The sequence below is a fragment of the Carassius carassius genome, chromosome 49 (genome assembly GCF_963082965.1).
Source record: "Carassius carassius chromosome 49, fCarCar2.1, whole genome shotgun sequence".
Lineage (NCBI taxonomy): Eukaryota > Metazoa > Chordata > Actinopteri > Cypriniformes > Cyprinidae > Carassius > Carassius carassius.
Window position 1 is genome coordinate 19,216,964 of NC_081803.1, and position 14,322 is coordinate 19,231,285.

The 14,322-nt window shown below is 35.1% G+C and overlaps 1 protein-coding gene and 1 long non-coding RNA gene across 2 annotated transcripts in view; one reads left to right on the forward strand and one right to left on the reverse strand.

The window, feature by feature from the left end:
- Positions 1-14,322, forward strand: part of LOC132132396 (DNA repair protein XRCC4-like) — a 39,413-nt gene that overhangs the window by 20,064 nt on the left and 5,027 nt on the right. Inside the window, exons 3-6 of the mRNA XM_059544760.1 lie at positions 3,587-3,753; positions 5,326-5,475; positions 6,556-6,695; positions 10,086-10,227. Of these exons, the coding sequence (XP_059400743.1) occupies positions 3,587-3,753; positions 5,326-5,475; positions 6,556-6,695; positions 10,086-10,227 (599 nt within the window). The remainder of the gene's footprint in view (positions 1-3,586; positions 3,754-5,325; positions 5,476-6,555; positions 6,696-10,085; positions 10,228-14,322) is intronic.
- LOC132132784 (uncharacterized) lies at positions 1,438-1,958 on the reverse strand. Its single transcript, XR_009429082.1, has 3 exons — positions 1,846-1,958; positions 1,611-1,748; positions 1,438-1,510 (listed from the first exon to the last, which is right to left on the reverse strand). It is a non-coding gene; the product is annotated as an uncharacterized LOC132132784 (long non-coding RNA).

Below are 14,322 nucleotides of genomic sequence, written 5' to 3' on the forward strand. Positions count from 1 at the left end.
CGTCCTCTGGCTCTTAAATGTTTAAACTGACAAAGCTTAAATGAGTTTAGTTTAAACACATATTAACGTGTGCTGTTCAGGTCTCATCTGTGCGCGCCCGCTATCAGCACCCGGGTGATGACTGAATAAATGACTGCTCATATTCCAGCAGTAATTCACATTGATCAAGAGTTGAATGGTTTGTCCAGGTATTTTTTTTTTTCTCTCTCATCGCTATTGTTGTAATGTCTGGGAATCCAGAATGCGCATCCATCAACAGAAACATATATTAGTTGAACCCAGTTTGTTTTGCGTGCTATTTATTGCAAACCAGCAAACCATACAGATGCTGTGTCAGATTTAAGTTGAACCGCGGTCCCAGCGCGTGCTGAACCATGTGGGGTGAACCGAACTGTTCGGATTTTTTTTTAGCGAACCGTGCCACCCCTAGAATATGCTTTTACAAAAAGAATTTTCTTCTCGTTTCTCGTTGTTCGGTTAGACAAGTTCAAATGATGATTTTGTGTGACTCAAAAACAACCGTTTGTTTTTTTAAGCATAAAGCCACTTAGTCTTTGTCATAAGAGTTTTAATAGGAATTCAGCCTGTGTGTTTGTTTGGGAAGTTTGGCTTCCCAATGTGGGATGAATCAGCTCTGTCCAGGTTCACTACACAGACTTGTCCAAATAAGCTCTCTGAGACATGGAACTTCTTACCTCATCATGTAAAGTGTGAGTGTTGCTTGATGGTACATCACATTCTGGCTGGAAAAGGTTTCATGTTGAATCTCTGGTTTACTGATGTGTAAATGTGATATTTTCATCACAGCTGGTATGTGCTCTTTTGTTCTGTGTGGCATTAAAAACTGAAGAGGTATGGTAAAAAAAAGAATCTGTCATTATTTATTCACCTCACATCCTAGTATAGTCATAGGTATTTTGGGCTTGATATGGGTCTTATTTCTGAGTGAATTTGTTCATTATTTTCATTTTAATGAATCAGTCCAGGAAACTACTCTAACTTTTTCCACTGGTGGCACTTGCGCTACTAACTTTTTCAGTTACTGGTGCAAAACATGATTTGGTCGCACAAATTATTTATAGTATAGTAATTACTGGATAATAATGAACAATAATGAAACCGTATTGCATACAGATGTGCTTTTTATTTTACTTGCCATCTTTTAAACCACATGCGTTGTTCTATTTCTTACAGTACACACAGTGCTGGGGTTAGAGGGGCCCTGGTGCAGGTTGTACAGTGGGCCCTGCTTAAAATTGTTTAATTTGTACTGTATCTTTCTATTTATTTATTTGTGCTATTTACACAATGTTTACATTTTTTTAAGTTTGTTTTTGTTAATTTAAACACTGCATAGTCTTCACTGTAAAATAAAATACACAGTCAAACCAAAATGTATTCAGACACCTTCAACATTTCTCACATTTTCACAGTTTATTTGTTATAGTTAAGAAATTGGTAATAAAATATGACAAGAACTCAGAGTTAAACTGTGTCAGAACAAATTCCTCTCGATAATGTCAGATAACTTTGATAGAAAGATATGTAATGGAATCAACCAAAACTTCAGACAACTGTCAGTATTACAATATTTACACAAATATCAATACTTTGTTGAACAATTACCAAGCAATGCTTAATTTGGTTCAGTCTGTTGTGTGAAAAGGTTGCATTAGCAATTAAAGAAAGAAACACTTAAGCAAAACATGGTCAGGTCCCTAATTAATTTTTTTTTTAAATCAATTTCACTGGTTGTCTAAAGTATGAAGAATTTTTGGGTATAATATTTCACAGTTCGCTGTATTTTGCCATACTCACTTACATAAATGAACTAGTGTCCTGCACCCACTAGTAAAACAATATAATCAATTCTATCTGATTTTTGGATTGACTTTGGATAAATTCTTGTTAAAACTTCAAAGTAATTCAGTCAAGAGCAGTGAGTGATTTACTTTCATTTTCATACATTAAAGACACTGACAGCAGATTTAGTAAATTAGGCGCGGCCACTTTAAGAGACAGTGCATCCATTATAATGATACACATCCGATTTTTTTCCAACTCTTTACTTTCACTTAAGACATAACCACAGACTTTTTCGAACACACTTTCTAAGACGAGTATTTTGACATATTTTGTATGTATTTGTTGTTGGTACAAAAGCAAGAAGACTTTGAGATGCGTCTCTTCGTGAGCCCTGAACACCAGAACACTGCGGTGATGAATTGAGCTCTTTCGCTTTTCGCTCTTTTTTTCTGTTTGTTTAAACTGCGATTTTGTATTTGTTCGTTCAGGTGCAGTAGGACGCGAACGTCCTGAAGGAGAGCTCGGTTCAGTGTTGCTGTCCGTGAGATGCGGCTCTCTCTCGTGCGCACCACAGCGCGAGAGTAACCAGCTACTCAGTTCAGCTTTCCCGCATCGCGAGGCTGAAGCCAACTTGATGTGTTGAATGCTCGGAGCACGTTATAAAACGTATTCTTAAAATACACATTTCTGTTTTATTAAATGCTCATATTAAATCATAGCATAACACATAAATAGGTACAAAAATAATCAGTGATACATTTGCGACCCCATTAAAATTTGGGTCGCAATGGCACTTCAAAAGGTCGCATATGCGACCCATTTTGGTCGCAGTGTAGTTCCCTGCAGTCAAACAGTTTCACTCATTGGTCTGAATGATTCATTAGCATGATTGAATGATTTAAAACACCAAACTATTCATTTGAACTACTTCAATGTTGTATTCTAAGAGAATATTGATAGATTTAAGTGAAAAATATACCAAAATATTAAAGGAAATTTGAGCTACAGTTTAGGCAAATATATGGAAATAACAATAGCAGTGTAACATTTAGTCTGCTCCTCAAACACAGCATTTGTTTGTCCTCAAGAGACTTGGAAAATAGTGCACAAGTTGAATGGACTACTTTACGACACTTTTGTGCTTCTTTTTAGCCCATTTTTGGAGCTTGACAGAATCCTGTAAGCACAAAGTCAATTTAGCGAAGTGTGCTAAATGACTGCATTCATTACTACAGTTGTGCACAACAAGGTCGTAAGAATTTGCTTGCTTGTTCCCACTTACTGTCTTTTGCTAACAGCCGTCAAGAATCATTTAAAGGAAAAAGTGTTCGATTAAGAGGCAGTCTCAGTAGGTTGACGGCAGCCAGGAACTTCATTGTGTTCTCAGGTCTCTTGAGGTCTGTTATCTTCAGTGCTCTTCAGTGCAGTCGTCCTTATCATTCACAGATTGTCCCACACTACAGGCCGAGCGTCCGGCCCTTGTGTGTCCTTTCAGAGTTCATCTATTTGAGGATCAGAGACTCGCTGTCGCCTGTTGGCCCTCATCACAGTGGTGGGCTTGTCTTATCAGTACAGACTGAATGTCGGTGTGTTTGTCCAGGTGCTAGACAGTATTGGGCAATGAAACCCTGAAGTGTGAATTCCCTATACACTAATTCACAAATAAAAAAAAGCATTGTCTCCAGCCAGGATGCTAATAGCTGATGGGCAGGTGTCTCCTCCAGGTGCCAGGTTGCACGAGGTTTTCTATTATTAATCTCATTCTCTCTTTATTTCTCAGTTCAGGCTCGGTGTGGTGGATCTGCAGGCAGTGCCTGAGCCCACTGAAGTCATAAGGGAGCTTATTAGGCATGGCCTGGAGCAGAGTACACGTCTACAGGCCAAAAACCAGCACCTACTGGAGGAGAACCAGAAGCTGAGGAGAGAACAGGAACATATCACCAAAGAGTAGGTCCAAACCTGATCAATACTCCTCAACTCACATAGCTCTTACAGAGCTGTAGAAAAGGATGTTTGGAATAAATACAAATATTTGTAGAACAGAGCTATCTAACATGTAACATGTATTAATATTCTATAATATAAATATAATATATATAAATATATATTCAATTATAAGTAAGTATAAATATTCAGTAATATTACTATATATTAACAAAGGTATTTTTGTTAATTACTAATCGCATATAACTATAATGTGTAATTATATATATATGTATATATATATATATATATAAATATATATATATATATATGTATATATACAGTATATATATATATGTATATATACAGTATATATGTGTTTACATAGAGACAGTAATATTGATATTAAAAATAATTTAGAAAGCCAACCTATTTAAACTTAATTAACAAAATGAATGCTAAAATATTTAGTAGCAGCTTCTACAAATATGGAATCTATTGCATAAAGTTTGCATGGTTTTAAAACATTCAGATTTCAAGCTTATAAAACTAATACAACCTTTCTTGTCAGGCTTTCTCAATTCAACTTAACTTAAGGTTTACTTCTTTTTTTGTATTTCTTTTTTTTAATAATTTCATTATCTATTATTATTATTTTTTGCCTTTCTCTGTATTGGCCAATAGGATGTTTCATTTCTTTAGATTTTTAGGTTCTAAAACGTTTTCAGTTATTTTTAAAACTCAGTTTAAAGATAAATTATGATTGTTTTTGTTTTTTAGATGCTTGAAACCTGACATACATATAAATGGACTACGGCATAAAAATAAAAGTCTACAAATGTGAGGAATATGCGTTTGATTTTTTTCTTTGTTCCTGGGAACTTGCACAAGGTTTTTTGTGTAATGCCAAAAGTAATTTCAAACAAATGCGATTACGCAAGCCTTTCACCTGTTCATGATTACAACTTCCTCTTGGATTACCCTCTCCCCTCCTCATCATCTCTGATGATTCAGAACGAAAGAGTGTCTTGGCTGTGTTTTTAAACGGTTACTAAGGAGCTCTTGGTACACAAGATGTTTTTCAGTTTGTCTTTGCTGTGATACTCTAAAAGGGGGAACTGTAGATATGAATATTTTTTGCTGATATTTGGCTGAGAGAGCACATGATTCATTCGGGTGGAGAATGACGAGGGATTCCCAGGCCAACCTTACAAGAAACTCCTCTTTACTGTCTTTTCTTGTTCTCCACTTGCTTCAATCTTTCCTCTCTGAGAAACAGCAGCAGTGACATCACCACCTCACTCACTTTCTAACATCTTCCAAAACCAGAATTATGGAGAATTTGTAATGCTACTCAACACTGACAGGACTTTATAGCCCTGTATTTTGCAAACAGCTACCACAGGTGTTCAGTTCTACACGCTCTTAATGTTTTCCATGTTAAGTAATGACTGTTTATCCACTTATAAACACACAAAACTTCTAAGTACTACAAACACTCTCATACCTAATCATTTCCACTCTTGTCACATGCTCAGGGAGACTGGGTTGCATGAGTGTTTGGGTGGGTCTCATTGGTCTTCACCCTCTCCACAGGATGCAAAGGTACGTCCAGGGGAAGGAGAAGTTGGAGAGAGACTTGTACAGCCGATTTGTGCTGGTCCTAAATGAGAAGAAAGTCAAACTCAGAGACCTGCAGAAAAGAGTCAAAGAGCTGGAGGAATCTGTTGAAGAGAATCGACTGAGGTAAAATGTGTGAAACGTTTCCTCATGATACCTCACATGATCATAAGCATTTTTTATTTCAACATTTCCCTTCTTCTGTTATGAAATGTCCCTTTTGTTAGGTAATCCCATGATGATGTCATGTTTGTGAAGCACATTTTTTGTAATGGAAAAAAAATTAAAACTATAGCGACAAGCTCTACACTAGTTCAGAACTGTGGCATGATGGAAAACTTCAAATGTTTAGGTACAAAGCCAAGAAGGTTCAGTCACTGTTCTTCCCTTGATGAAGACACTTGAAGGTGTCTTATTTTTGTGCCATTTATGACAGCTGAATTAATAAAACAAATAAAAATTGATTTTAAACAATTTAGCAAATATTCATATCTATTTGTACACTACTTCTCTCCTGCTCACCAAGGCTGCATTTATATGAATTCAGTAAAAACATTCATTTTGTGAAACATTATTACAATTCAAAGTAACCGTTTTCTATTTTAAAATGTAATTTATTTATTTGATGTTAAAGCTGTATTTTCAGCATCATTACTCCAATCTCCAGAGTCACATGATCCTTCAGAAATCATTCTAATATGTTGATTTGCTGCTCAAGAAACATTTCTGATTTTTTTTTTCAGTGGTGAAATGCTGCTTAATATTTTTGTAGACACCGAATACTTTTTTAGGATTATTTGACAAAGTTCAAAATAACAGCATTTTTATTTAAAATAGAGATTTTCTGTAGCATAACACATCTTTACTGTAACTTTCAAACAAATTAATTAATCTTTGCAAAATAAAAATACAGAATAATTTTTTTTTTTATCTTAGCTGATCCCAAACATTTAAATGGTTGTGTATATAAAAAAAAAAAAAAAAAAAGGATGTGAGATCATGGAAAAACATTTTTCACAAATGTTCATAAATTTTCATTTTGAATGTAAAAAAACGTTTGATGCAAAATACAGCACTACAAATTTTCTGTCTTTTCTCGCTTTGTTTGGAACATGTGAATCAGTCATTACAGAAATGTTGAGAGTCTGTGATATGTTTTCTCATATGCCTTATTAGCATGTTGTACCTGCTGTATTCTCTTTGAAGGAAAAAGGCAGATAGTGAAGACCACAAGGCGATGGAGACTGCAGCAGGAAAGAGTCCTGAAGAGAGTGATTATGGAGGCAGTACAGAAGATGAACAGGAGGCTGAACCCAGACAGCCAGACCCAAGGCCTCTTACACAAGGTAGTTCTTCTAACTTTACCCAGTAATTCAAATTCTGTCATTATGTTCTTCCAAACTTGTATTCCAAACCTTTTTCCCTAATGCATCAGCTAAAAAAATATAAACCATATACTGTAAGTAAGGTTGTCATTTCAGGTTGCCATTTTTCAGTGAACTACTCCAGTGAGTCACAATTTAAAGATGCAAATACCTTTTTTTTTGGTTGAATGCAAATTACTACTGAAACTTTCTCAGCCTATTTTTAACAAAGTCTGTGATTTAGTTTGTGTGGATTTGTTGATTTGTTCTCAAGGCTCTTTAATATTGTGTTTGTTGGACACAGTTACATATTCGCAAAGTTAACAAAGTTTGAAGTCAAACTAGATGAGCATACAACTGAATTTGTGCCTAGAACATCAAAAGCAACTCATATTTTAATATAGTTAAACAATGTGTAGCAAATTTAGTGGACTCTCTTCCCAGAAAGTTCAAGTTGATGAATGACAGCACAATGCGGATTTGATCTACAGTGACTCTGGCAAGCAGATGAAAGCTCAACATCTTGACAAGGGCCAGACAGAATGACAGTGTGTACCATGCAATGATAGAAATTGACAAAGAAACATGGAATAATTTAACAATACGAGTCGAGAAGCTAGGTCTACATCTCTGATTGGTACATTAATGTGGAATCCAACTTTTGGGGTTGTGTATATCAAATATTGTACAATTTACGATTTGTATATTGGCTTTTATGATGTTTAAAAGTCTTTTGTGTTTTATCTTGTGTTATACAATGTGAAACATCTGTTATCAGTTTTAGTCATTTATAAATAACCTTATCTTTGGTTTGCATCAGCGTGAGAAATTACATTTTTCTTTTAAGGGGCAGTATTTGCTGCAAGAACAGATTTCAAGGGGCTTAGTTTTTTTTTTTTTTTTACCTTTGTGTAAGGGCAGTTTTTATATTTACCTCATTAATTATCTCTATTGTCTTTTATGTCAGATACTTTAACCAGATACTTACATTTATTTGGTTTAATTGTACAGGGGCATTTTTTGCCCCTTTATCTTAAGTTTGAGGGGCATTTTTGTCCATTTTGATGGCAATTTTGCTCTAAACCCCCATTAATTTCCCCATCCTCAGATATAGAAAATACTCAAATAAGATGATGCATTTTTAATTTGTAAAGTGATTAATTCACTGAATTATCCATAATATGCATTGCTGCACGGTTAATTAACTGTCTTTCGTTAAAAGTAGCTATGCTGCATTACATAACACTACTTAGTATTTCTAGAAAAAGATCCCAGATAAACTGCACAGAACAACAAAGACTTGTAATTGCATTGCGTAAATGAGATCGATGATGTCACTCTTGGTATTTGCTATCTTGTCCAAAGCATGACTACACTAATGTTGTCCAACACATTAAAGCTTTGAGCCAGAACTGAGACGGCAGGTAGTTCATTCCCTCAGCTTTTCCCTGCGCCGTCCGTCATTGTTTATGATGTCTTCTCCTAGAAAAGATGTTCATTGGCAACACCGTCTGCTTTTGGTCGATTTCGACATCGAAAGCCATATTAGGGGGCTCTGTCAGGCGGTTGAGTCACAGTTTTGAGGCCCAGAAAGGGAAATGAGGTGGAGTCACACATGATTTAGTCTGCGGGTTGCTCAATTTCTCTGTTTTTCCCCTTGTGTAAACCCTGAGGAGTGAAAGTAAAAAGCACTACAGCTAGGGGAAAAAAAACTTCCATGGCCATGTAACCCTATAAACAGTATGAATTGTAATGTATGGTTGCTAGGTGTGCATCACTTTGGCTTAGTTCCTCAGACAGAGCCATTTGCGGTTCAATTATTGTCAATTTTTTTTCCTTTAAAGCTTGATTCAATGGTTTATGTTTCAGATTTTTTTTTGTACATTTATATTTATGCATCTAGCAGACGCTTTTACCTAAAGCGTCTTACAGTGCATTCAGGCTACACAATTTTTTTTTTTTTCCAGTATGTGTGTTCCCTGGGAATTAAACCCACAACCTTTTGTGCTGCTAACACAGTGCTCTACCACTGAACCACAGCAACACATTGTTTTTTTTTTTTGTATTTCATATTTTATCATGTATTTTGTCTTTAAAGAGTAGGAGTTGTAGCTTCAGTCTTTTTTTCTTAACTGTAAAGTTTACCATAAAGTACATGAAGCATAATTGAAAGAGCCTTTAATGTGGTTAGGATGTTTGTTACACCAATTAACTTGACTAACTTGTCAACTCAACTTAACTTGTCAAACCCACCCAGTTTCATCTGTCCAGTGTAAACTCATGTAGACATAAACAATTGCCAGAAACAATCATGGTAACGAGTCTTGCTATGCAGTAGTACTTTAAAGAACAAGTACTATTGAATGCTTTGCATTGTTTTCCCACTGTGCTACAATGACATATCTCATGAGACAGATGTGCTCCTGCTGGGTTTTATTGCAGTCAACCTGCATGTACATCGTTTAATGTTGATGCTCAACATGCTTTTAATGCATTTATGATGTTGATTGTGTTAACAGAGTCACATCTTGTCCGGCTGCCTGAACACTGGCTGTAAGAGCCTCCATTAATCCCTTTCAGAGTTATAAATGCAAACATTCACAAATAATAACATTCACAGATAACTCATTTTGTCTGAAATCATTAAATTAGCAACACATTTCGTCTATGTAGCTCATATTTAGAAATGGCAGTAACTAATCAGTTTGGCTGAATATTTCTGGTTTAAATGAAATGTGTTAATCTCATCTAAATGATTGGCAAAATAATTTAGTTAATGATTATTGTTGATTTTTAGTCAATTATAGCTAAGATAAAAAAAAATTGCAATTTAAGATTATAATAATAAACTAAGAAAAGGAATAGAAATATAGAATGTAGTTAAATAATAATAATAATTATTTATTATTATTATTATTGATGATTAATTATATTAATATTTGTATACATTTAATATTATATATATATATTGTATATTAATATATAATATATAAATAATATTCAGTCATAGTATCTTCAGGATTGATCTGCCTGAGATGATGAAAATGTAAATTTTTTATCTTTTCCACAAAAAAAGAAGTACATGTATCTAATGTTTGCTCTGTTTGATGCACATTGTTATTTCTGCACATTATAATTTTAAAATATTATTTTCATAGATTAAAATGATGCTCTGCTAAATTAATTAAAATATTTACTTTTCAATTAATTATACCATTTCTGATTAAGTAAATTTCATGAATATGGGAATATAAAATACTGATTAAATGTGAAGAAGATCTTCTTTAAAAGACAGAAACCTCAGCTAATAAGTGGAAATATGAAGATTGGGTGAACTTTAACACTTTAACCTTTCCATGTTTTGTCTAACAGAGATGCCAGAAAGCAGTCCGATGGATGACAGCTTAAATGACATCACAGATGTGGCACCCTGCCGAAAACGCCGCCACCGTCATCTCCAACAGCTGGAGACGCAAGCCAAACGAGCAGCGCTGGACCAGCGACAGAGATCCAGGTATCATCACTCACATCCTCAGATTTACACACATCCTCCGTCTAATAACACTTTTTACTGTGGTCCATCGACTCATAGCACACCCAAACTCCTGGAGGCCTGTTATCTAAAGTTGCATATGATACCCATAAACCCCTGCAACTGCGGCCATAAAAATGTCAGTTATAATTCCGGGTGTCTTATTCTCTGGTGTCCATTTTATGCAACCTTGGATGCTGCTTTTTCTCAGCGCCTGTGGCCAGTCAAGCAGACAGAAGAGGCTTTCCCAGAACCTCTTCCATTGTACGGAAACCATTGGTTAGTTGCCAGCACCTTGTAGCTGTATTTTTCCAGTTGAGGCCCCCCTGGGTTCTTATCTCTCCGGCTCTTTTTTTATTTATTAATGGAAAATATGTATAATTTCCTCCATTTAAATTTTTTTTAATCTCCTCCTTCGCCAGTACCTCAGAGGTCTCCGTAACTGTACAAGAAAAATCCCATGAATGGTTTAGATTTGCTTTGAGCTAATTCTTCAGACTTGATGGCACTCGAGGGACGCTGATCCTGAGAAAACATGTTGCTTTTTAAAATAGTCACACTGTTTTGGAGATTATTTGGCATTAGTTATTATTTTTGAGTTATTATTTATTTAAGTGTTATTATTCTTAGGTTATTCTTTCAGGGTTTCCCACAGTTCTTGAATCTCTATCTATCTGTCTATCTGTCTGTCTGTCGTCATTCAATTTATCGTTCTGTCATTCTATCTTTTTCTTTTAATTTATTTATTTTTCTTTTGTTATTTTTATTTTCCCCCCCAGTCGTGTTAGTCCCATTAATAAAATCTTAAAGGTTATTGAAATTTCTGTTGTTTTTCTATAGTAAATATCATTTTACGATATGCTGAGTTTTCAAGTATTTCTTCAGCTAAAACTGCTTGTGATGGAAAAATCTCAAATGGATTAAAAAAACATTACCAAAAGACTGGGAAAATCATGCAACTTAACTGATCAGAAATTGTATCCTGCATCAATTTTAAATAGACACATTTTCTGAAAATTCATTCACACAGTGATAAATAAGTATCAATACAATTGGAAATGTAATTGTTAAATATTGATAAAATATCTGATTAAAAATGAACAATTTTCCCCAGTATTTGTGTATGTCATGGATTTTTTTGTACTTATACTTTTAGAGTCAGTAATTTATTGGATTGCTTTTATTTGTAATGTCTAGACTAATATGATTAACTATGAGCACTAGATAAATGCATTATGTATTTTACGTGTGACATTATAGATTTGTTAACTGACTCGTTACACCTTTCAAATCAGTTCAGTTGGGATGTTGCCTTAGAAGGGAGCTGCCAAAGTGGACAGTTGGTAGAAAGGCAGCTCACTAGCATTTGGAACAGAGCCTGTGTTTTTGGGTTGGCAGACATATGTGAAAGTTTTTGAAGTTGGCAGACATATAAGAATGACACTTTGGCTTCACATTGTATTGACGTTATGCTGGGATATGGAGAGATTAACTTTTAATGAGGGTCTTTTAAAACTTGGTAAATACAAGAGTGTTTATGTGACTCTGCAGGCAGAATAAACTGTTTAAACTGATTCTGTTTAAAGTGTTTCTAGCCTCCCAGTGTCAGCGGTGGTCTGTGACAGAATGGTGCCTATACACCAGATGGTTTGTGCGTCTGCTCGCGTCTTGCGGTGTTGCGGAAGACTGAGAGTTTGTATTGGACTCTCTCTCTCTTTCTGCAGGCTCTGTCACCGCAGTAAGACTTTCCAAACTTTAATAGACTTCCATGGCATAGAGACCTGGCTGTAACTTCTTTTGTGAATAATATCACACGTCACCTCGTATCACACGAGCGGAGAAATCCAGCTGGAGGATTCTCATTCTGTTCCTGGAATTAGGTTTTTAAACAGCCGCGTGGCTTTGAATGCCTCTGCTAATTACTTACAATTTTGTGCCTCAGAGAGAGCTGGAATGCTCTTATAAAACGTGACACAAATTAGTGGCGGTGTGATGAGTCTTCATACTACACCCCAAAATGAAAATTTTGTAATTAATCACTTAGCCCCATGTAGTTTAAAATATTTTGGATGAAAACCGGGAGGCTTGTGACTGTCCCATAGACTGCAAAATAAAATACACTGTCAAGGTCCAGGAAAGTATGAAAAGTATCATCAGAATAGTCCATCTGCCTTCAGAGGTTCAACAGTAACATTTTAAAGCGACAAGAATACTTTTTGTATGCGAATAAAACAAAAATAATGACTTTATTCAACAATTTGTCCCCTCTCTGTCTCTCCACATAACAATATAAGCTGCACGTAGGCAGCTTACGCTCTTCGGAGTCAGCCGTACTGCACAGATGCGCTGTTTTCTTTGCAATTTCTTTGAATTGTCGTCGCTTCATAACGTTAAGGTTATATTTATATTTTATTTGGCAGTCTAGGGGACAGTCACAAGCCTCCCGGTTTTCATCCAAAATATCTTAAATTGTGTTCTGAAGACGAACAAAGCTTTTACGGGTTTGGAACAACATGGGGGTAAGTGATTAATGACAAAATTTTCATTTTGGGGTGGAGTATCCCTTTAATGTTGGTTTCCATACAATGAAAATGACAGGGACTAAGATTGTCCATCTTCAAAAATGTCAAATAAGTAAATGGAAAATAATAATTGAATATATACTGAACTAACTTGTATGTATTTTTTTTCAATACATTTTTGTATTGCTTTGAAAGACTTGAAATACAACACAAGACTACTGTATGAGAGTATACAGTTTGCTTTATAGTGCTTATATCCTTTTTGGAGCTCGACTGTCTACTTTCATTGTATTAAAAAAAAACTAAAATCATAGTTAATGATGATGTCTCTCAAGCTCACCAAGACTGCGTATATTTAATCAAAATCACAATAAAATCAGTAATATTGTGAAATATTTTGACAATTAAATTAACTGTTTTCTATTTAAATATATTTAAAATGTAATTTATTTCTATAATTTATTTCAGACTTTTCAGCATAATTACTCCAGTCTTCAGTGCCACGCTTCATATTTTTATGGAAACATTGATTTGTCATTTGTTTCAGGATTTTTGGATGAATAGAATGTTGAAAAGAACAGCATTTAGTTGAAATGTATTATATATACTTATAACATTATAAATGTCTTTACTCTCACTTCTGAACAATGCAATGAATTGTACTGAATAAAAGTATCAATTTCTTTGCAAAAAAGATTAATTTTACTGACCCCAAACTTAAAGTAAATATCAAAGTAAGTTAACTAATGAGTGAACATTATGAAAACAGTCATTATTCAGACCTCTAGCACCTTCCATGCCAATGCCTCTATCGCTCTGCCAACATCTCTAGAGTAATCAAAAAGCAAATGGCCTTTTATTGTCTGTTTAAAGGCCCTGTATGGCTATCAAGAAATGTGCCAGTAGCAGCTTCCCAGCAGGAAAAATCAGTGTCAAGTTTTTTTTTTTCTCACAAACGAACCGCACAATCACTGCTGTCTACAGATGGTGAGACTCTGTGCCATGACATCTGCTCTAATAAAGCCCATTTTTAAAAGCATTTCTCCTCTAAAGGCTGAAAAGAATCACCCTGCAGACATCATTGGTTTATTCAGCTACAGGACCGCATGTGGCACACGTCCATGTTCAGATCAGGGAGCGGAATCTAGTCTCTGGTTTGTTTGAAGTGAGGTCTTTTTGTTTTTCAGATGAATGTTGAAATCTTTTTGTATTGCATTTTATGTAAGTCTGTGTGGTGTGGGACTTGGTTTTATCTCTTGTAAATTGATTGGATTTCCAGCACAGAGGCAGATGCCTGAATGAGCGATTGGAAAGTGAAAAGGATTTGTGATGCAGTGAAAGGTCATTTCTGAGAAAGAAAGTGAGAATGTTGTGATTAAAGATTGCACAGACAAACAAACAAAAAAGACATTTGTAATTCACTGAGACTGCAAAGTAAACTGAATGTAAAATGTCTCATTCCCAGGTCAAGGAGAAGGAAGTTGAAACTCTGTTAAGAGGATTCAGAGATGCATCAGAAGTTACAGTTATTTTTTTAGAAGAAGAAGAATAAGAG